The sequence below is a fragment of the Benincasa hispida genome, chromosome 11 (genome assembly GCF_009727055.1).
Source record: "Benincasa hispida cultivar B227 chromosome 11, ASM972705v1, whole genome shotgun sequence".
In the NCBI taxonomy this organism is placed as follows: domain Eukaryota; kingdom Viridiplantae; phylum Streptophyta; class Magnoliopsida; order Cucurbitales; family Cucurbitaceae; genus Benincasa; species Benincasa hispida.
In genome coordinates this window covers 49,571,959-49,595,465 of record NC_052359.1, presented here as the reverse complement: position 1 = coordinate 49,595,465, position 23,507 = coordinate 49,571,959, and the positions used below count along the sequence as shown (strand labels likewise).

The 23,507-nt window shown below is 32.9% G+C and overlaps 1 protein-coding gene across 3 annotated transcripts; it reads left to right on the top strand.

Annotated features, from left to right (window-relative positions):
• Positions 1-15,312: 15,312 nt before the first annotated feature.
• On the top strand, positions 15,313-20,613 carry LOC120090390 (TOM1-like protein 6). 3 transcript variants are annotated; one of them, XM_039048019.1, is made up of 8 exons: positions 15,313-15,744; positions 16,439-16,517; positions 16,748-16,798; positions 17,578-17,691; positions 17,920-18,165; positions 18,244-18,329; positions 18,547-18,837; positions 19,051-20,613. In XM_039048019.1, the coding sequence occupies exons 1-8, from the start codon at positions 15,623-15,625 to the stop codon at positions 20,162-20,164; spliced, it is 2,103 nt and encodes a 700-aa protein (XP_038903947.1). In that variant the 5' UTR covers positions 15,313-15,622; the 3' UTR covers positions 20,165-20,613. The 3 variants fall into 3 exon arrangements, with proteins under 3 accessions (XP_038903947.1, XP_038903946.1, XP_038903948.1); XM_039048018.1 differs by having other exon boundaries at positions 16,700-16,798; XM_039048020.1 differs by lacking the exons at positions 15,313-15,744; positions 16,439-16,517 and adding an exon at positions 16,624-16,642.
• Positions 20,614-23,507: the final 2,894 nt, after the last annotated feature.

Below are 23,507 nucleotides of genomic sequence, written 5' to 3'. Positions count from 1 at the left end.
TGCTACACACCTTCTCATGGCCCGAGAGGTGTTCACTCATAGTAAGACTATGATGTATTATTCTTTAGAGGAATCAATGGTACTTAAGGAGTTAGATGTAACTACAGAGGCAAAATGGTAAATTGGCCCCGTTGTACTTACGAGTGATCTGTGAAGGGTTATCGTACTGTTGATTAGTTATATCCGATGGACACAGAAATATATCAGTGAGAAGAGTGCAGTTGTTGGTCTTTAGTGGAGTGCCCGATAGCTAACGAATGGTGGATCTCATGATTAAAGAGTTTAGTCAGCTATTCACATACCTTTGGAGCTTCAAGCTACAGGTCTAAAAGGTCCCCTTAGTAACTCAATGGACTTAAGTTGAGAATCAATTTTTGGGTCAGTTTGAAGTGTTCAAATTGACAAGATGGAGTTTAATTATATATATAATTAAACTGGTTCAATTATATGTGATATAATTGATGTGATGTATGAGATACATTAATTGGAGGAATTTTATATAAATATGATTTCTATTGAATAAAGGAGAAAGGAACTATGGTTTAAATATTACATAAGAAACTATAGGTTATAAATATAATATGATAAGTTAGTTATTATATTTATTTATAATTAAAATGATTATGTGATAATTGTGGGTGGTTTCTTCTTTAATCGTGCGTGAAAATTGGAGGTTATGTTCAGTTTGCATAACTGAAGGATAAAATGAAAAATGTTTTCATTTTGAAAAACATTGCTTCATTAAGTGTTTTACTAATTGTTTAGCTGACGAGAGACTACACAATAGCCTTCTAACTGACAGCCTAAACGATCATGTAAAGCGCCTTTTACTAAACGATCGTGTAGACGATCCAACGTGATTACTAAGCGATAGCATGCCAAGCGAGATTTACTAAACGATCAAGCATCTCAGTCTATGCGATAGACAGTACATTCTCCCACTTACTTATTCGTATAGTTCGATCATTGCCTTCCTCCATCCCTCTACCAAATCCAACAGAGCCCACACCTCCTAGGTTCTCACTCTGAAAATACCAAGATTGTCGAGTGGTAGTGTCTAAGGGGTTGCTTATCTCCCACTTGTCCTAAAGCAAAGTGTGATGTACATGAAACTAGTACAAAACAATAAACTAGGGCATAAAAGGCCAATACAAGAAAATCTCCCACTTGCTCTAGTCCAGGTGAAGGATCTCATACCGAAGAGTTCCATGAGCACATTCGGATCGCTCTGATCTCACAGTGAGCGAAATACATATTATACATTCAAATCATACAGTTATGCAAACAAACACTAATTATCGGCATGCTATGAACAACAAAAATAACAAAGGAAAGAGACGTTATCGCATAGTAGCCTACTTATCGTTTAGCAGGAGCTACACGATCGTGTAGGATTTACTGAACGATTGTTTAGGAAAAGGTATACGATCGTTTAGTAAAATCGGCACACTATACGATCGTTTAGAGAAGCTATGCGATCGTGTGGAAATAGCGTGCGATCATTTAGGCGCCAGGTGGACGATCGTTTAGGCGCGAGGCAACTATCATATAGGCTCTCGATTTTATGTAGGCGATCGTTTAGATTTTCACTAATGTGTGCTTGATTTGTTTTTCTCTTCGGGCGATTGATGAAAATGAAAACTATTTTCATTTTAACTCATCTGTTATAATAACCGACGTTGCCCCACTAACCCACGTCCAAACGTGAATTTTGGATTAATTATCATATAATTAACCAATTAAAATATTAATAATTATAATCATGTTATATTTTTATCCTATACTTTGATATCACATATCTACTATAGTATTTTCTCTTCTAGTTGATATAAATCATATTTATATCTAATTTCCTCCAAAATAATGTATCTCATACATTTAGCCAATTATATCATATATAATTAACTAGTCCAATTATATCATATATAATCAAACTCCCTCTTGTCAATTTGAACATTTCAAATTAACCCAAACACTGGTTCTCAACTTTATCCAAGCTACCCAGGGTACCTAATGGACCTGTGGCTCGAAGCTCCAACGGTCTGTGAATAGCTGACTAAACTCTTTAGCCACAAGATCCACCGTCTGTTAACTGCCAGGCATTCCACTAAAGACCAACAGCTGAACTTTTCTTACCACAGATATATTTCTGTATCCATCGGATATAACCAATCATGAGTACAATGACCCTTCACAGATGCTCGTAAGTACAGCTGAGCCAATTTACCATTTTGCCCCTGTAGTTACATCTCACTCTTTAAGTATCACTTATTCCTCTAATGAACAATACAACATAGTTCAACTATGTGTGCACACCTCTCGGGCCAAGAGAAGGTGTGTGGCGCCACATCGTTCAAGCCATGGAATCAGTCCTTAAAGGAGCTATCTATCTACTTACCCTTACATCGGGGAATGAGTGAATTCCATCTTGTGTAGCTGAGTTCCTAGCTCTCAAATCAGATGAATCCCCAAAATGGTAGGTTTGAGTCGGCGACTTGGCCACTCGCACCCATTCAAATCAAAGGACCACCCTCAATGACAGGAGTTCCCAACTCACTCAAGATTGAGGTCATGTTACCTATGGTCTGTCTCTTATACACATCTAGATGTGTATAAGAGACAGCCCTGTAATGAATGGTGTTATATAACAAGACGTTAACACTTCGTGGTCAGGTCCTATGCAAAATCTTTGTATAGGATGCCCCCACTCGCATGTTCCCTACACGAATGAGCAGGATCAGACCATCTACGACAAGTCACAACACTTGTGACCATTCCACAAAGCGGACCGCATCTGTAGTGTTACTAGGATAAGGTTTCCCTACTATATCCATATACTACAGACCATTTTGGTTATCACTTAAGACATGATCCACTTGTATGTCACCACATACATGCTTAAGTTACATCTAGATATTCAGGGATTTTATGTTTATTGGTTTGTGATAAAGCAAATAAACAAATAACTAAGCAAAATCAAGATGTGAAGTAAAATATCATATATTATACAACACAAGCGTTCGTACATACTGTTTACAAACTACAGGACACGAGACTTTAGGGCATCAACCCTAACAGCCTGCTCGTGGAGAATATTGACCGTGATCTAAGAGACAACGAGAGATTGGCTAGACGATTGTAGCGACAACGAGAGGTTGTTGTTCTAGTTCTTCACGAGAGCGAGAGATCTTCAGAAGAAACGTTCTTCAAAGGTAAGTCTCTCGCTCTTTTTTGTTTTTTTATTACTAAAGCATGTTGTAATTTGTTAGAAAATGCATAATTGTTCTGTATGTTTATCTGTAATGCGAATAGTGCAGTTGTCAGTCTTTAGTGGAGCACCCTGCAGTTAACGGATGGTGGATATCGTGATTAAAGAGTTTAGTCAATTATTCACATATCGTTGGAGCTTCAAGCTACAGGTCCATAAGGTCCCCTTGGTAGCTCAATGGATTCATATTGAGAATCAGTTTTTGGGGTAGTTTGAAGTGTTCAAATTAACAAGAGGGAATTTGATTATATATGATATAATTAAATTGATTCAATTATATATGATATAATTGATTTGATGTATTAGATACATTAATTGGAGGAATCAATATAAATATGATTTATATTAAATACAATAAAGGAGAAAAATAACTATGGTTTAAATATTACATATGATGTGATATTAAAACTATAGGTTATAAATATAATATGATAAATTAGTTATTATATTTATTTATAGTAAAACAATTATGAGATAATTGTTGGTGGTTAATTTTTCTCCTTTAACCGTTTGAGTGGTTTTTAATCAGTTTTGATAACTGATGGATAAAAATGAAAAAGGTTTTCATTTTTTCATTATCGAACGCATTCCAACCATATAAAGAAAATAGCTATATGATAGCCTTTGAGAGAGTGAATGATCAAGCTTCGAGGCATCGAGTTTGCTAGATTATAGCTTCTCGTTACCCAACGATCGAGTACCAAGTCTAAACGATAGACTTTTTCATTCTCCCACTTACTCGATCGTTTAAACAATTGTATAGTTCTTCATTCCTTCTACTAAATCCACACAGAGCCCACACCTTCTGGATTCTCACACCGAGAATACTAAGGTAGACTCTTGGTAGTGTCGAGTTTCCTATTTGAGGGTCGAGGATCGAGTGTTACTCGATTGTGTTCAAGGATCTGACAGTTCGTGTTATTCACTGGTTGTTCGTTGCGTTCGTGCACTTGATCGAGTTTTCTTGGACGCTTGACTAGTGTTGATCGAGAAAATACTCGAAGAATAGTTCTTCAAAGGCATGTCACTCAATTCCTTTTGTTTTTAACTTAAAAGAATGTTGTAATTTACTCGATGATGCATAACTATTCTTGTTTGATTGTAAATGTGTTGTTCTTTCACAATGAGTTTGGAACGACCTGGTTCTGCTCAACGGTTCTCTTGTTTAAGAGTTCCTTCACATTGAACATTCCAATGGAAGTTCATTCACTATATGTGAAGAAAGATATATTTCGACCTCGAGATTATAATGAAGAACTTCTTAGTTCTGAAGTACCATATCTTAGTGCAATTAGTGTACTTATGTATCTTGCTAATAATATAAGACTAGATATTTCATTTTCAGTAATTTATTAGCAAGTTATAGTTCTTCTCCAACAAAAAAACATTGGAACGAAATTAAGCATATATTATGTTATCTCCAAGGAATGATCGACATGAGTCTATTTTATTTAAATAAATCAAATTTTAATCTAGTTGGTTATGCAGATTCTGAATATTTATCTGATCCACACAAAGTTAGATATCAAACAGGTTATATATTCACATATGAAGGAACTATTGTATCGTGACAATCAATGAAACAGACCATAACGACTACTTCCTCAAATCATGTTGAAATTCTTGTAATTCATGAGGCTTGTCGAGAATGTGTATGGCTATAATCAATGACTCAGTACATTCGTGGAACATATGGTTTGTCTTCTGGTAAAAATCTTCCAACAATATTATACGAAGACAACACATCATGCATATCCCAAATCAAAGGAGGATAAATGAAAGAGATAGAACAAAGCATATTTCACCAAAGCTTTTCTACACCCATGATCTTGAAGAAAATGGTGATATCACTGTACAACAAATTTGTTCGAAGGATAAATTGACAGGCTTATTTACAAAATCATTACCAATCGCAACCTTTGAGAAATTGATGTAAAACGTTGGAACGAAATTAAGCATGTACTCTGTTATCTCCGAGGAACGACCTACATGAGTATGTTTTATTCAAATAAATCAAATTTTGATCTAGTTGGTTATGCAGATTATGAATATTTATCTGATCCACATAAAGCTAGATCTCAAACAAGTTATCTATTCACATGTGGAGGAATTACTGTATCGTGACATTAGTGAAATAGACCATAACGACTACTTCCTCAAATCATGCTAAAATTCTTGTAATTCACAAGGCTAGTCAAGAATGTGTATGACTAAGATCAATGACTCAGCACATTCGTGAAACATGTGGTTTGTTTTTTAGTAAAAATCTTCCAATATTATTATATGAAGACAACACATCATGTATATCCCAAATCAAAGAAGGATAAATGAAAAGAGATAAAACAATGAATATTTCACCAAAGCTTTTCCACACCCATGATCTTGAAGAAAATGGTGATATCACTATACAATAAGTTTGTTCGAAAGATATCATGGCAAACTAATTTACAAAATCATTACCAACCGCAACCTTTGAGAAATTGGTGCAAAACATTAGAACGAAATTAAGCATATACTCTATCTCCGAGGAATGACCGACATGATTCTGTTTTATTTAAATAAATTAAATTTTGATCTAGTTGGTTATGCAAATTTTGAATATTTATCTGATCCACACAAAGCTAGATCTCAAACAAGTTATCTATTCACATGGAGAAATTGTTGTATCGTGACAGACAGTGAAATAGACCATAACGACTACTTCTTCAAATCATGTTGAAATTCTTGTAATTCACGAGGCTAGTCGAGAATGTGTATGGCTAAGATCAATGACTCAGCACATTTGTGGAACATATGGTTTGTCTTCTATTAAAAATCTTTGAACGATATTATACGAAGACAACACATCATGGATATCCCAAATCAAAAAGGATAAATGAAAGGAGATAGAACAAAACGTATTTCACCAAGCTTTTCTACACCCAAGATCTTAAAGAAAATGGTGATATCATTGTACAACAAATTTGTTTGAAGGATAACTTGACAGACTTATTTACAAAATCATTACCAACTGCAACCTTTGAGAAATTGGTGCAAAACATTGGAATGTAGTGACTTAGAGATCTCGAGTGATATTTTCTATGAGAGGGAGTAAATGTACTATATTCTTTTTAAGAATATTAGATTATATGAAATATGTTCGAAGGATAACCTAGCAAACTTATTTACAAAGTCATTACCAACCGTAACCTTTGAGAAATTGGTGCACAATACTGAAATGCGGCGACTTAGAGATCTCAAGTGATGTTTTCATGAGGGGGAGTAAATGTACTGTATTCTTTTTAAGAATATTAGATTATATGGAATATGTACTCTTTTTCCTTCACTAGAATTTTTTTCCAATGAGTTTTTTTCTAGTTAAGTTTTAACGAGGCATATTTCATATACATGTAATGGGTAGGGAGAGTATTATAAATATCACAAATTATGTGTAAAATAGATACCAATTTTTAGTGTCAAAAGCCAAATGCCACTCCCTCTACACTCCATGTATGTTGCCATGTATCTTGTAAATACTCACTCTTAGTGTCCAAATAAACCACCTCCTACTTGTCATTTTGTCTACAAATAGAGACATTTGGTGGAGCTTGAGAAACACACATACATTGATGAAATCTCAAAGAAAGTTGGAGAAACTGGAAGATTTTGGAGAATTTTCTAATTTTATATTGCTTGACACTTGTAATTTTTAATTACTTGACGTTTCTTTGAAAAAATGTCAAGTAATGACCTTTTAGAAAAGAAAATATCAAGTAAAAGAGTTAAAAAAAGCAGAGATTGACAGAATGTTTCAGATATTTTCATGCGAACCATTACTTGACACATTTTTCGTGTCAAGTAATATAAGGTCTTGCTTGACACGTTTTTCGTGTCAAGTATAAGAAGCTTTTCTTTGACATATTTTTCGTGTCAAGAAAAATATAAAAAATAATATTTTTAATCTTTATTTTTTGTTTCCCTCCCTCCCTCATTTTCATTTCCCTCTCAAATTTGGTTTCCCTACTACCAAAATTATCAAATAAAATATAAAAAATAATTACCTTACTATTTTAAACAAGTAAAAGAGTTAAATGTGTCATAGTAAAAAAAACTTCCCCTCCTTCCTCGTTTTCTCTCTCACAAACCCCCCCGAAACCCTCTCTTCACAGCACCCCACCAACCCCAACTGACTCTTCCTCTCCCCGTCGTCGGCAGTCGTACAACCAACCTCCGTTCATGTTGGATCGCAGCCGCACGCGCGATAATGTTCATCTCCGCTCTAGTCCACGCCATCAGCAGTCGTTCAAGCCGTCAGATACCATTCGACAAACTGCCAAGACTCAATCACTCGTTTCACGCGCTTGCCCTACGCATCAGCCGGAAGAGTTCGTCAGCCCTGTAGATCCACTGTCATTCTCACCGGTTGCGCTCAGTCGTCGCTCAGTCGGCTAACCTTCAGTTTTTTTCTCTTCTTTTCCAGCTATGTCAGTCCTGTCGTTTTATGCCTCCAGTTGGCTGAGCCATCGTTGAATTGGTGTTTAGCTCATCCAGCAAACGTTGCTTGTTTGCTAATACCTTGGATTTGGGTAAAGATTGATTTTCTTTTTCTTTTTCTTTTTCTTTTTTTTTTTTTGTGTAAGTTTGGTGGGTTCCTTGAAAATCTTTGTTACCCATCAGCTTTTGGCCTCATTTAGTTGTATCCATTGTGATTTTGGTTTTTGATTAAAGGTTTGGAGCCTTTGGAGCCATTGTCCAACAACATTAAGGATCAATTTTCGACGTTTTTGGTAAATATTTAATATTATAAGTATTTTCAAGGATGATTATATTGATTATTGAAGCGTCGATTTGAGCAAACACTTCGGGTAAATGTTTGGGATGTATTGGTATGAATTTGTGATTTGGGCTATAATATAGCATCTTCTGTAATGATTTTCTTGTTTGAATGTTTGATAATGAGATTCATTTTGAAGTGTTGGAAGGAGTTGAGTTGTTGTCCAATAGGTTTGAGATCGATCTTGGCAAGGTTTTGGTAAGTTTGGAGGTTAATATTAATAGTTCTTTGTTACTCATTGAAGTATTGATCTAATAATTGAGTTATTTTCAATTTTTGATATTCAATTCAAAGATTTCAAGGGATTGAAGCCACTATCCAACAAAGTTAACGATGTTTGGACGTTTTGATAGGTATTAATATCTTGAAACTCTTTTGGAATTGTTATATAGTTGCTAGAATTTGCATTTTGTAACCATTATTATTGAACTTTTCGTAGGTTGGATTACTTTGTTGTAGTTTTGAAGTGGCATTCGAATCAAGCCATACTTTGGGTAATTTATTTGGAGTTAATTGATTATTTTGGTGAATGAAATCTTGAATAAATTTTTTATTGCTTGTAAATAAGATTGGACTTCCAATATTCTCTATTTTTTATTGCTTGTAGATAAGATAAGTTGTGAAAGTTGGGGGAAAGATATCTGCATTCTTCTATTTTAAATTCTAGCATATGCTTGATTTGTTGATAATCTTCTCCCTCTTTATTATATTTTCTCAAATCTCTCACATCTTCCTTTGTTTTCCAGTGAAAGGTAATTGTTCCTCCTGAGGCTGGATATGGTCAAAAGAGCATGAATGAAATCCTAATAAGTCTCTAACTTTAAGTTGTAGATATGTTTTAAGTTTCGAGTATGATATTTTTCCATTGCATAAAGTAAGCCAATCATGTACGTTTTTTCTTGTGCGTGACTTTTTGTCATTATTGTATCTTAACACTTATTTCTATATTTTGAAATTTGATGTTATCGTCCTTTATTCTATTTTGCAGGTTGACTTACTTAAACATGGCTTGTCTGACCCTCAGTTCTCGATCTTTAGACTTCAAAGCTCAATGTATAGATTAAATAACGTACTTTGTTGAGAGGTTACTTATTAAACAATTTGTCACTTTTGTGTTTGTTGAAAGTTGAGTTTTGTATACAAAAGCAATAGTTGAGATTTTATTTTGTGCATGTACATGTGAAAGAGAAATATTGTGTAATCTGTGAGGAGTGTTCATATGAAAGGTCATAGTTAAACATATAGAATTTTTAGTGAAGAGTTGATAGATCTTAAATATATAACATTTATTTAGTTGATGTAATTGTATTGTTGGAATACAAGGCAAAAAATGAGAATATCAATTGGGGTATTTAATTTGAAAAAAAAAAAAGACATATACTTGACAAATAAAAAACGTCAAGAGTTATCATATATGATACGTAATCAATGTCAATAATCAATAAACTTGACGTACCACCAATGTCAAGTGTATTATCTTTCTTGACACGAAAATTGTATTAAGAAACATTTGTCTTGACGTTTTTTTGGAGTCAAATTATCACACTATACTTGACAGTCAAATACTCGACGCTTTTATAAGCGTCAAGTATACCCTTTACTTGATATTGGAAAAATGTCAAGTAATCCAATTTCTATAGTAGTGTCATGTGTCTTATAAATACTCACTCTTAGTATCCAAATAAACTACCTCCTACTTGCTATTTTGCCTACAAATAGAGGCATTTGGTGAAGCTTGAAAAACACATATACATTGGTGAAATCTCAAAGAAAGTCGGAGAAAATGGAAGATTTTGGAGAATTTTCTAATTTCATATTTTTCGGTATTTTATTTATTTTAATATTATATTTATTGGTATTCATGTTCCTGTTGTGCTCTCCAAGTTCACAACAATTATTACTTTTGTTATTATTTGCTAAATCTAGGAATCCTTCATAGTTTGTATTGAATTCGATCATTGAAGAGAGAATGGATTGACAATAGGAATAAAGAAGAGAGAGATATAGAGAGAGAATTTGAGAAAAATGGGAAGAAAGAGATATTATCCATTTAAAATTTACTTAGTTTTAATATAGCACAATCATTCATCTTCTTCAGGTTCTAAAATCTTATTGTTTGTTTATTATATTCATTATCCTCCTATCTTTCATGTGTGATTTTTTTTTTTTCTTTCTTTTTTCTTTTTTCTTTCTTGCTCTTCTCCTTTTACTCCAATAAAAGTGATATTTAGGGGGAAAACATTATCCAAAAAAAAAAAATTGTCATTTGATCCTATAAATTGATTCGAGTTTTTTTTATGTGAAAATATAATCTTGAAGGGACTGGTTGAGGTGAGTGAGAAAAAAATGGGAGAAATAAGAGAAAATTAGGAAAGAAATAGATTAAAGAGTCAAAATAAAGAAATAGATTAAAGAGTCAAAATAAAATTTTCCTAATTTAAATTTCTAAAATTGCGATATGAATAATCATATTATATCGACTCTCCTTCCATTTTTATTTTTTAATATAAATTTTCTTGTATTTGTTATTAATAGTATATATTTGTGGTTATATAATTACAAGGTGCATTAAAATCATTTTTAACTCTTCTTAAATTAATAAAATCAAATAACATTATAATTCTACTCATGTCGTATTATTTGATTTAAGATAGAGGTATTAGTTAATGAAATAGTATTTCGATGAAATGTTTCAATAAAAAAATTAAATAGCAAACAAACTATTTTTTTTTAATAAGAGATTCATTTATAATAATGATAACGATAATAATAATAAATAAATAATAACAATAAGAAGAAGAAGGTGTTTTTTTATAGACAATAAATATTAAAAATATTAAACTTTTGAGATTTCTAAAACAATTTTTTTCGTTTTAATTTTGTATTTTCTAAATTTAATTGAAGGGTCTATTTTACCATTTTTAACACAACACAATATTGAAATCATTGGTAAATATAAATATATATATAGATTTTGTTCAATTTAAAAATAACAAAATTTTGCATGATTTTAACCTATAAAATGAACCAATCTTTAAAACGAAAAAAGAGTAACTACAACTATATTTAAGAAATTAGAAAATTTATTCCATACATAATATATTTTTTCATATATAAAAGACAATTACATCATAGGCATGATTTGATTTTGAAAATTTTGAGAAGTCCATATTTATTTATGTGGTTTGTGAAAGAGTGTAATATACACATAATTTATGAGTTTGTTATATAATTTTAGCCATAGTCTCTTATCTATTTTGCTCCAAATACGTACATGTTTGTATCAAAGTTAATAGGAGAAAGACCCACGTTGCATATTCTTTGTTGCATAACCCTACAAATGAAAAATGTATTTTATTATTTTAAATATAAACACAATATCTTTTTATGAGAATAAGATTGTAAAGGGCCTATATCTCTAAATAATCCTTAAAATCATATTTACTTATGATATGAATGAGGTTATTTTTCAATATAGTAAAATGGGTCAACTTATTTATCGATAAAGCAAAATATTAAATACTCTTTGGTGATGTACCTCTATATATCACTACCAAAATATTAACATATTTATTTTATAATTTAATTACTAGCACAATCTTTTACTTTGTATTAGGTACAATTTTTTTTAGTGAAATTGAAAACGGTTAAAATAAAATTTGTTACCTTATCTAATTTTTAAAATGATATAATAATTATAGCAAAACTAAACAATTTTTATTAATACTAAAAACCCATCTATTTCAGAATTTTTAATTAAGTCAATAAGATTTTACGTGCATGACATGTGTACTTTAACTAAATATAATCAAACTTGTCTGTCAAAAGTTTAGTTGTAGTTAGCATAAAATATGTAATGTATCTCATAAAGATTTTGAAACCTCCTCAATAACATTCAAATATTTGATGCCTCATTGAACCCATAATTCTTGCCTAAAATCCCTTTGGTTAAATTACAAATTTAATCTTATAATTTTGAAAAAGTTAGAATTTAGTCCATATAGAAATTAGTTATGAAGATTTTATCAAATATAAGGATTATTTATAAGATTTTATTAAACCATAAAGATTTTTAAAATTATAGAGACTAATCTCTAGTTTCTCTTTAAACCATAAAGACCAAACTAATAGTTTTAACATTTTTTTTCTTTTAGTGAATACTTATTTGAGTTTTATGGACTTTGATACCATATTACATAAATAGTGTTACATCACAATATCAATTGATAATAAGAGAATTAACCAATATATTTTTTAAAGATTATGATGTCTCTTCATCTTTTCGTCGTGAAGTATGATTCCATATTTTCATCCACAGTTTTTCAATTAATTTGTGGAAATCATGTTTAAGGTGTAATTAAATTTATCAAATCAGTGAGTGGATGATACTCTAAATATCAAAAGTTGTGATCTTCCAACACCACCAGAGGGACTTCCACTTTCATTAACCACTCTTTTATTGGACGGTGACATATTTAATTATTGCTATAACCTTTTCCTTTCTCCATCCCATTATTAAATTACCATTAACGTGGCAATATGAAATCAAAGAGTTAACACACTACAATTCTACCAAACATGCCAATTAATTGAAGTCAAACATCAAGCCATGAGTTGATCATAATATAAATATAATATTTTTTGGGTCCAAATATTTTATTAAATTAAGTTTATATATATACATATACACATGTACATGTTTATTAAAGTGAATAAACAATATATATCAGAAAGCTCAACTAATATAATTTTACACAAAACTATTTATACATATATATAATTTTTGAAATAGTTCCACGAGTTTTTTTTCCCTTTGAATATGATAATTGTGGAAATAAGAGTAAACTACCGACTTCAAAAGAGTATATGTAGTTATAGCTAAATTAAACCCGTTAGGATGAACAACTTGAATTATTTTCATGATCATTATTTCATGCCTCTATTCAATTGATAGTTATTATCAAATTGAATCTTAAAATTTAAATCTAGAAAAACAAAATAAAATTTAATTTCCACGTCAATCAAACTTGTTAATAATCTCTCCCAAAAAAAAAAAAAAGCATGCATCCTTTATCCGTGGCCTAGACCAACTGAAAATAGAAAGTTTGTCTACCAGAGAACAAAAAAATACTTTGTACTATAAATAAATAGTACTGTTTTTCAGCACTACAAAAAATAGTACTATAAAATTAAAATAAATTTATGCATAAAAAATTAATATTGATATGAAATTTTCATTAAATTAGAAGATTATATTGTTTATAATATCAATTTACGTAGTTCAATTGACATAGTACTTGTACTATCGACTTCGAAATCTGAGGTTCGATTTTTCCACTCCACACTTAAATAACAATACCTTTAAAAAAAATCAAAATTTTGAAATGGGACATAAAAAATTAAATATCTTAATTAAAAGTAAATGCAAATAATTACTGAATTAAAAAAAAAAAAAAAAAACAAACAGTAGGCCCGAATGATAAGTCGAATAATTGATAATGAGAGTGGGTTAAATTTACAATAATTTCGGTTATTGGGCTAATTACGGAAAAAAAAAAAAAAAAAGAGGGGGGGAGGGGAAAATTGTGGCATGTGACATTTTCAGCTGGAGAAAAAACAAAAGCCAATCAACGAAGACGCGGAATAAGTCTCCTTAATTATGGGTCCCACTCAATGCCAAGCCATAATAATACTTCCACGACTTTTATCCCCACCCTCATTATTTATGACGTCATTATTTTATTATTAATACCAATCATGACCATGAACAATTTAAAGTAAATGGAATACACTTTTCTTTGTGCAGGAGTAAATGGAATATTATTCATCATTAAAATATTAGTTTGTTTCAATACCTTGACTTTCATTTTATTTAATCTTTATACGAATTAGTTTTGTTATTCAAATAAATCTTAAAATCAATTAATCTATATTTTTTTCCAAAATAAAATTATAAACTAAAATAAGCCAGTTTTAAGAAATAATTTGAGTGAATAATCCATTTTTAAGAGATAATCTGAGTGAACTACAATTAAAAAAAAAAAAAAAAAAAAAAAAAAAAAAAAAAAAAAAAAAAAAAAAAAAAAAAAAAAAACTCTCTAACAAAGAGGTTTCTCTAAACGTTTGCGATTGCTCCTTAACTTCTTTAGTAAATAATTCAACCTCTAAACAATTCAATGAGTTGATTATGAACTACAAGAAGGACCTTCAATTATGACTATGACTTCTAAGATCTTGATATCGTAGGATCTATTAATGATTTCATTCTTGCAAAATCAAACATGACCTTGATGGTTGCTCAATTCCTGTTTCTCGTTTGAAGTTCATATTTTATTAAATAATAATAATAAAAATAATATTTTTTGTGTATGAAAAGGCACAATGTTAATGTATTTTCAAAGGAAAAATACTTTAGGTGCGTCTTAGATTACAACTATTTTTGTGCATCACACCAAATTGTCTAATCATAGTTTGTCATATGAAAAACTTAAAATATTTTAGTTATTTTTTTTGTATTTTTACAAAAGTGGAATTTCTTTTAAGGTGCATCTTGAAATACACAAAAATATTTGTTCTTTTCAAAATTTATAAACGACTTTTCTAATACATATATATAAAACAACAAACTAGTAGCACGACTATTTTGCAAGAATTTTTTTTAAAAGTATAAGAATTAGATTTTGACATTTAGAAAAAGAAATATGAAAGTAAAAGAAGCACCGAGATATAGGATGATAGAATTTTAGTTCATACCATTTTTCGTCAAAATAGACCCAACTTGGAGTTATCGTCATTGATAACTGATATGTACTCATTCTCTCAAAATTAGAGGTCGAAACATCTCTAGAAAAAAAAAAAAAAAAAAAAAAACTCAGGTAAATTACTTATTTGAGAAAAAATCATACTAATTAAAAGAAAATGAAAGTTGAAAATTGAAAATTGAGATGAGTGATGAGTTTTGAATTATGATGGACGGCTACGATTAAGGTGGTAATTAGGTCGATGGTATTTTTGGCGAAATAGACACCGTGGGATAATGGGCAATGGAACATGATGGTGCCACGTGGCGTGCAAATTGATCGGAAAATGATATCGCTTACTGGATGAAAGCTCAAGGACAGGCGTTCTAAACTGGAAGGGCTAATGATGCCGAAAAAGAAAGATGAAAAGGAAGAGGCAGTATAGGAAAGATAAATATAAATAAAAATCATCTATTTTGTTTGTTTGTATTTTTCAAAAGAAAAAAAAAAAAAAAATTCAATTCTTTTGAGGAAGAAAAGAAAGCGGAGAGTGAGAGGAAGGGAGGGAGAGAGAGACGTTTGACGAATGTATGTGGTATGAGAAGAAAACAAGAAAATCCCTAAAAAGTTATTCTGAACTTTCCAATTTCTTTCGTCGTAGGGACGAAGGCGGTGGATTATCCTTCAAAATCATGCTTCTGAATCTTCCATAATTCCCGTTGTTATCTTAATTTTTTGTTTTTCTGCGGATAAACGTAATAGGTTTCTGTTTCATCAGAGAGACGGGGAACGGAGGTAAGGATGTCTTTATCCTCTTCTTCTTCAGCGACTGTAGCAGTGGAGAAGGCCACCAGCGACCTTCTAATAAGTCCCGATTGGACTATGAACATCGACATATGCGATTCCATCAATTCTAATCATTGGTAAATCAACCAATTCATTTTCCCTTTGACTTTCTTGCCTTTTCAATTTACGCTTCGATCATAATCTTTCATGCCTGAAACTCCTTTTGATTACTTCTTTCTTCATTTCTTCTATGCGATGTTAGACATGGGGACATATCCTGTTTTTTTCCGTATGTGAAGTCATATAATAATCAATTTATATCCAGTTTTTTGTTCTCTCTCTTTTTTTTAGTAAGGTGCTGTTTGTTGGAAATATTCTTTACCTGTGAATATTGTATTTCAGGATTCCTGTTATTATTTGTGTCATAATTTATTTTTGTTTTTTTCGATGGCTTTAATCCTAATAGCGTTCGCTTGATTTCTCTGGAGGTGATATTAGTAGGGGATGGGGGGTTATATCAGGGGGTGGATGTCATTTCTTCCCTTCCCCTTTCTGAAAGTGATGTTTAGAACCACTTTTTTGGCGAAGGAAGTTCTGTTTGACATCAAGTTAGTATTAGGCTGATTGTTTATGTATTTGATTCTTAATTGGTGTTTTTTTTCTTATAATTATTTTCTTGGTTGGTGAGGAAGAGGGGAAGATGGTGTACTAGGCTTTATCTAGAAGCGTGTGGGACTATGCTTCCCTTTTACCGTTAGTTTCCATGTTTTTAGCTTCCTCTTCCTTTTGCTGAAATTTGGTAGCCAATTTTGTGTGTGGTCTGTTCCTCAGGCAGGCGAAAGATGTCATGAAAGCTGTGAAAAGAAGGTTACAACATAGGAGTCCTAAAGTTCAGCTGCTGTCTCTAACGGTGATTTTTTCCCTTCCCAATTCCTTCTCACGCTGCCCCCCCGTGCCCAACCCAAAAAACTAAAATGAAATGTGAAAAAGCTTGTCCTCTCTACATGCAATTGATCGTCAAATATATGCCCTGTAGTAAGTTTTAGATTCAAGATGTCTGAACAAATGCTTTGTTGTCCTTGTGAAATATAGCTTATCGAGACAATGGTGAAGAATTGTGGTGATTATGTCCATTTTCAGATAGCCGAGAGAAATATTCTAGGAGAGATGATCAAAATTGTGAAGAAGAAGGTAAAAGTTTTAGTTCTTTTATTTGGTTTATCATTTGTGCCTTTTTTTTATAGTAATTCTACGTTCAATTGTATTTTTCTTCCCTTTCTTGATAGGAATGTTGTGTATTTACTAGGCCTATTAGATCAAGCTTCGTCGTTCTTTTTAAGTGGACGTGTTGTCCTTGGTTTTTAGTCAGCCTGATTCCTTCCTCCCATTGGGCTGTAGCTCATGTGTCTTTTGACACTGTTTTGACTAGAGTACTCCCATGGATACTTTGCACGAATGTTTGAATTTGTGGGCATTTGTATGATTTAGATGGAGTGGGAAAAACTGTCATTCTTTTTATCCATAACAACTACGGTAAATCTTGTGTAGCATTCCTCTCAAGGACTCTTCCTCCTCTAAAGAACCACCAACCTGACAGAGTTTCCAGGAGCAGCACAGTAATATCCCCTGGATAGGAACGAGCTGCCCAACATTTTCCCAAAGAAATTATTGTAGTTGACAAACTAATACTGTTATTTGATTAATTGATTGAGCTTGAAGGATTGAAAAGAGGGTCTGGCTTAGTATGATAGACTCAGACTTCTTTGTTTTGCTTGTTTAGAAATTATCCAAAGCTCAGGCAAATGTTACTCAACTTTAACGAGCGTGTTTTTTCTGAGCTATATGCCTGTAAGTAGGGTACTTTGGTATTGATCTGTCTAACCTTTGGGTTATCTGAATACTGGGTGTATGATGAATGTATGCACTTTATCCAAATGTATCATTTACGTCCAGATTTATCCATGATGCAGGCAGACATGAATGTGAGGAACAAAATTTTAGTGCTATTAGATTCTTGGCAGGAGGCATTTGGTGGACCCGGAGGAAAGCATCCTCAATATTACTGGGCGTACGATGAATTAAGGGTATGCACTACTGTTGAGAACTGTCTATTTGCTCTTTATGTGATTTTCTGACTGACAGCAATCCGGAAATCCTGTTAACAACAGTAATTTTTTGGCTATATTCATTGACATTTACAATATATTGAAAAATCTCACGGTCATATTATTCATAATTAAATCCTTGCATTCATATTCTCATATATTTCAAACTTTTTTAGAGTTTATTAATCAGATTTTTTATGGATGCAGCGGTCTGGAATTGAATTTCCCAAGCGTTCATTAGATGCTGCTCCAATTTTTACACCACCTGTTTCAAATCCAACCCTAAGGATTACACAAGCTGGTTACGGAATGCCTAGTAATTCATCAAGGAGGCTTGATGAGACAATGGCGACAGAGATTGAAGGCCTAAGTTTGTCAAGCTTGGATTCCATGCGTAATGTTATGGAGCTCTTGAATGACATGCTGCAAGCTGTGACTCCTGGAGACTCTCTTGTATGTTCAATGTTGTTTTCAGAATTGTCATGCTTTTCTCAAGAAAAAAGTTCTCACACATCTCATCTCTGCTTCTAGGCTGTTAAAGATGAAGTGATTGTAGATCTTGTAAGCCGTTGTCGTGCCAATCAAAAGAAGTTGATGCAGATGTTGACTACAACGGGGTTAGCTCACTAAATTACTGTAGGCTTATGTTTGTATCCATCTATTTTATCGTGTGCTTTCATTCTCTCTCTCTCTCACAAAGCCAGTGGGTCAAGACTTAACTGCTACAATTTGGGGTGTTTCAATTGTTCTGTAGCGACTGGGTGTGTTCTACAAGAGGTCCAGAAATTCTATTTTTGAGTTTTTGTATGATGATTTTTTTTCTGGGTCCTGTAGGGATGAGGAACTTCTTGGTCGAGGTCTGGAGCTAAACGACTCCTTGCAAACTTTACTTGCTAATCATGATGCAATTGCTTCTGGTTCTGTGTTGCCAACTCAATCAACAAATCTGAGCCCTCAGATGCCTGAGTCATCTGCTGCTGCACAGAAAGCCAATGAAATAAGAGGTTCAAGCATAAGAGATTCTAGTCCACCAAATGTGAATACTCCATCAACTGCTTCTGTAGCAAGGACCCAGATAGTGGAGGATGACGAAGAGGAGGATGAGTTTGCCCAACTAGCTCGAAGGTCAGTCACGATTGATTGCCAGGTTTTCATATTCATCTATAATCGATAGGGATAATAGTAGACTTCAGCTGTCTATTCTTGGATGATCTCTAGATGTCGGTGCTAATAATTCAGTCAAGATAACACAGGCAAATAGATTATATTCGATGGTTTGCAGTCTGATCTTTTTTCCTTTTTGGCTGAATGTAAATGTTAAAACCTTTCAAATGGCAGGCACTCTAAATCACAGCCTGTACCTAGTCAAAGCTCTTCTACCGAAACTGTTGAGAACTTGGCATTGGTGAGCACAGGCAATGCAGTTACTTCATCCATGCCAGCATCCTCTAATACTTGCACTGCATTAGCTCTACCAGATCCTCCTGCACCAGTCAAGACTTCAAAAGAGCAAGATATGATTGACCTCTTGAGTATCACTTTATCAACATCATCAACCTCTCCTCATACTCCTCTCACTCCACCTGCATCAAGCCAAAATACACATCAGGTCCCTGTATCGTCGTCAAATACACAGAGATATCATCATCAGCATTCTGCCAGCGAAGGTCAGGTACCTTATAACAGTTACGTTGTGCCATGGGCTCAACCTGGACCCCAGGTTCAGTTACAATCACAAACTCAACCACAAGTACTATCGCAGCAACAATTTCAACCTCAGCCGCAGCCACAACAACAATTTCAATCACAGCCTCAGTCGCAGCAGCAACAACAATTTCAACCTCAGCCTCAGCCACAACCACAACAATTTCAACCTCAGCCTCAGCCACAACCACAACAATTTCAACCTCAGCATCAGCCACAGCCGCAACAACAATATCATTCTCAGCCACAGCCACAGCCACAGCCACAACGACAATTTCAACCTCAGCCTCAGCCTCACCAACAACAATTTCAGCCGCAGCAGCAATTTCATCCACAGTATGCTCAATATTCTTCAGGTTACTACCCTTCCCCACCTTGGGCAGGTTCTTCTCTTAATGCCAACCACCAAAGTAATGTCTCTGTTTCGAATATGGGTTATCTTCGTGGGAAGGAACCTGCACTGTCTACCTCTTCATTGCCTGCTAGACCTTTGCAGCATCTTAATTCATTCCCATTGAGAGGAAATAATGAGTTAGCTATGCGTGGAGGAGGAGACTCATGGGCAGCAGGTGCCCCTAGGAACTCAACACCTTCAACAACACAAAAGCCGTTCATTCCATCATACAGACTGTTTGAGGATCTAAATGTTTTTGGCAGTACAGATCCAAGATTGAAGGTGACTAGCAGTAACGCAACTTCTAGCTTAGCCGGAAGTTCTGGCCAAAGTATGGTGGGGGGGAGAAAGTGAAAACAGTCGGCTCATGAGCTGGAGAAATTCTCCTTGTCTATATAAAAAGTATCCTTTTCATCTTTGTGATGTATTTAAAACAGGATTGGCAGGACATAGTTTTCTTGTGATCATTGATTATGGAATTGAAGCAAATTGTGAGTTGTAAATTTTATTTTTCTGTTCATAAATGATCTACTTTGTCATGCTTTTCGGGTGGGCTGAACCGTTGCATTGAAGATGTAAAAACCCAACAGGACAACAATCTTTGGTCGAATCAGACGTTGGTCCATGGAGGTAACTCTAGAGTCTAGCATGTACCCTCTAGGTTTTCGTTACCTTTCTTTTACTTCCCTCTATATGATATGGTCAGTTACAAAATCACAAAATTTATGTTGAATTGATTACCTTTCATGGTTGTATAATAGTTACATTTTTACCTTAATGTCCTTTCAATAATTATTGGATCCGTTCCATTATTGCCACACATTATTGATTTCTACTAATATGTAAGTTTATCACCAACTGATTTTTATATGCATCAATGTTGAGGGACTAAATTGCAATATGTTTACATAGTAGGGATTATAATTAAAACATTTCAAGAAAAAATCAGAATATTAAGAGACTAAACCTATATGTTTTGAGGACCAAGAAATCCACCCATTTGTAGTAATATATATATTAATCTTATCAGTTTATGTCAGATAATTAAAGTTTGTGGGAATTGGATCCAAGACTTGAAAGAAATGATTAGAATATTCCATTTTGTGAATACTTCATGTACAACTTCATAATGTCCTCATCTTTTTAATTTGTGAGTTCATGAATGGGCCCTCGGCCATCAAAATCTCCACACTCTCAATGGTATTAAGTCATAAGTGTAGAGTTGTTTGTTTGTGTTTCTGGTAGAGAAAAAGAACATAATAGCTCCAACATGCTCTTCCTTGATGCCGTTGATATAATTCCTACATTTTCCAATTTCTTTCTCAGAAAAAGCATACTCATCTCTGATGAATTTGCACCTTTATTGTTCGATCTCTTCTCCGTGATTGCTTCTGTTTTTCAACTCAATTGAAACCAACCTTGTTGGTTCCCTCTCACTAATGTGTTTGGTTGCTGTAATTGTAAGCTCATTATTATATGCAATAATGCAAGTTTCTGATATTTTTTACCTGTTTGCAAATGGCAACATTCCTCCTCTATGAATTATGATAAGCACAGAGATCTAATTTGACGGCCAAGTGGTAGAATTCTTAATTGATTTACATTGAAGTTTAATTGATGTTTTGTTTGTTTTCTAAATTCAGAAAATGTGCACCCAAATTTGTGGAGTTATTACCACTGCTTCCAGTGGGATTCCATTCCCAAGTCCCTACAAAAATTGAATAATAATGATGATAAATGGTTTAATGTGGTTAATTTATTTAATTAATACGAATAATAAGAATCGGAACTTTGGGCATGGTGACAATGTGTGGGACGACGGCTTGGGCTTGGAAACCCCAGAAGTGGGTTCCTGTATGGCCGAACCCAGCTGGGACTTAGCTGCCAATTACCCAAATTAATCAATTTCGTATACACATAATTCAACCTTAATTACTAAAATCAATATATCCATTCCCAACCGACGGGTTTCATATAAAAGCAGAACATAGACGTGGAAGGTTCTGATTGGTTGCCTTTTGTTTGATGTCATATTTAGGCATGGAATTGGTATTGGTGGGCAGGCATTGATGCAACTCCAATGTTCCTTCCCTTGCATTCCCATATTCAGCTTTCTCAATTGGACAATTCCATTTTCTTCATACTTTAGACTTTTCAAATGCCCAAGACAAAATAATCTTTTACAAAAATGGCCAAACAAATTTTTCTCCCTCAAAATGGCTAAACAAGTGTTGGGTTATTTATTTTGTGAAGGCCCAAGGTCCATTAGGGCTAAATTTTTTTTTTTTTTTTTAATTTTTAAATAATCTTGCAGCCGCCGGTTTGTAACTGAAGCACACAAATTACATATCGGGATATGCATTGAACATAAGATAGGCTTGATCATATATGTTGGAGAGTTCATGCTTGATCTTCATCTATATTCTCCCAACAAAATACAGAAACCGCCGGTGGTAATAGAAATCCAGATTGGAGATGAGTTGATGCCACAGACTGTCAAATGAAGGGATTTATTGAAGAAGTTTGTTATTTTTTTTTATTTATTATTAATTTACATAATTAAACTCGATTTATAACTTATAAATTTACATCGAGTAATAATTTATCATTCTTTATCTAACAAAGAAAAGATTTACCATTTATAGCATATCAATTAATAATTTATTAACTTTTAAGAAGCACGTATCAGTTTTGACTATTCAATGACATGATTCAACAGAAGTGAAACATGTTTCATAAATATAATTAAGGACGGAACCTTTCTAATTGATTTAGTTTCTGAGGGATATGAATTATAAAATAGTTTTGTGGACCTATTTAAATGTCTACCACTCATTTTTGTTATTCTGAATTTGAAAATTGTGAGAAACAAAATATAGATGATTGAAACTTGTAATTTATGTTTGATATTATTATATTGCGAAAGAAAGTGAAACATTCAAATTGGATTAAAACAAATTCGATTAAATTCATTGCTTCAAAACAGATAATATTTCATTTATAAATTTGACATAGGAAAGTTAAACTTGTAGTTAATTATTTGGTGAGTTATGTTTTGATTTGGTGAAATAACAACTTAATTGAGTTATGTTTCTATTATTATTTATATTTTATTTTATTTGATATTTTGGGAGTTACCAAATTGCTAGAGTCTATAAATTTTTCATCCCCTTCGTTTCTTTTTTATTTTGAGTTAGTTGAAAACAAGTATCCAAGGGTTCTACTAATTTTATTGATATGAAGTTGTTTTATAGAAATTAGTTATTGTATCTGGTTGAGACGATCGTTGTAACGTGCTTGCAACTCGGATAAAATGAATATTTATCTTCAAGAAGTATTTATTAGAAGCATGACGACTATAAACTTTTGGGTTTATAAATTTATGGTTATTTCAATTTTCAATCAATGTTATTATATTTGAATTAGTTTTGAGTTTATAAATCGTTGTTGTATATAATGTGGGTGTACATTTACAGTATCATTATTTGTATCCAATTATAAAATGTAAGGAATATTCTTGTATATTATTAAGTTGTTATGTGCACATAATGTTCTCTCAACACAACTTATATAAGCAATGGATGATTTTACGAGTCTTAAGGAGCGTGTTAAACCGAAGTTGTATGTCTTAATCATCAATGCAAGTGCTTTTTTATTGTTTGTTTTTAGAAGGTGGATAGGACCAAAGAAACTGGCA

What these genes read in the sequence shown, in the direction of transcription:
- LOC120090390 (XM_039048018.1), top strand. Translation starts at nt 15,623, where the DNA reads ATGTCTTTATCCTCTTCTTCTTCAGCGACTGTAGCAGTGGAGAAGGCC. An exon ending in TCAAAATTGTGAAGAAGAAG is followed by an intron (nt 16,799 to 17,577) that starts GTAAAAGTTTTA and finishes TCCATGATGCAG; the next exon opens with GCAGACATGAATGTGAGGAA. An exon ending in TGACTCCTGGAGACTCTCTT is followed by an intron (nt 18,166 to 18,243) that starts GTATGTTCAATG and finishes CTCTGCTTCTAG; the next exon opens with GCTGTTAAAGATGAAGTGAT.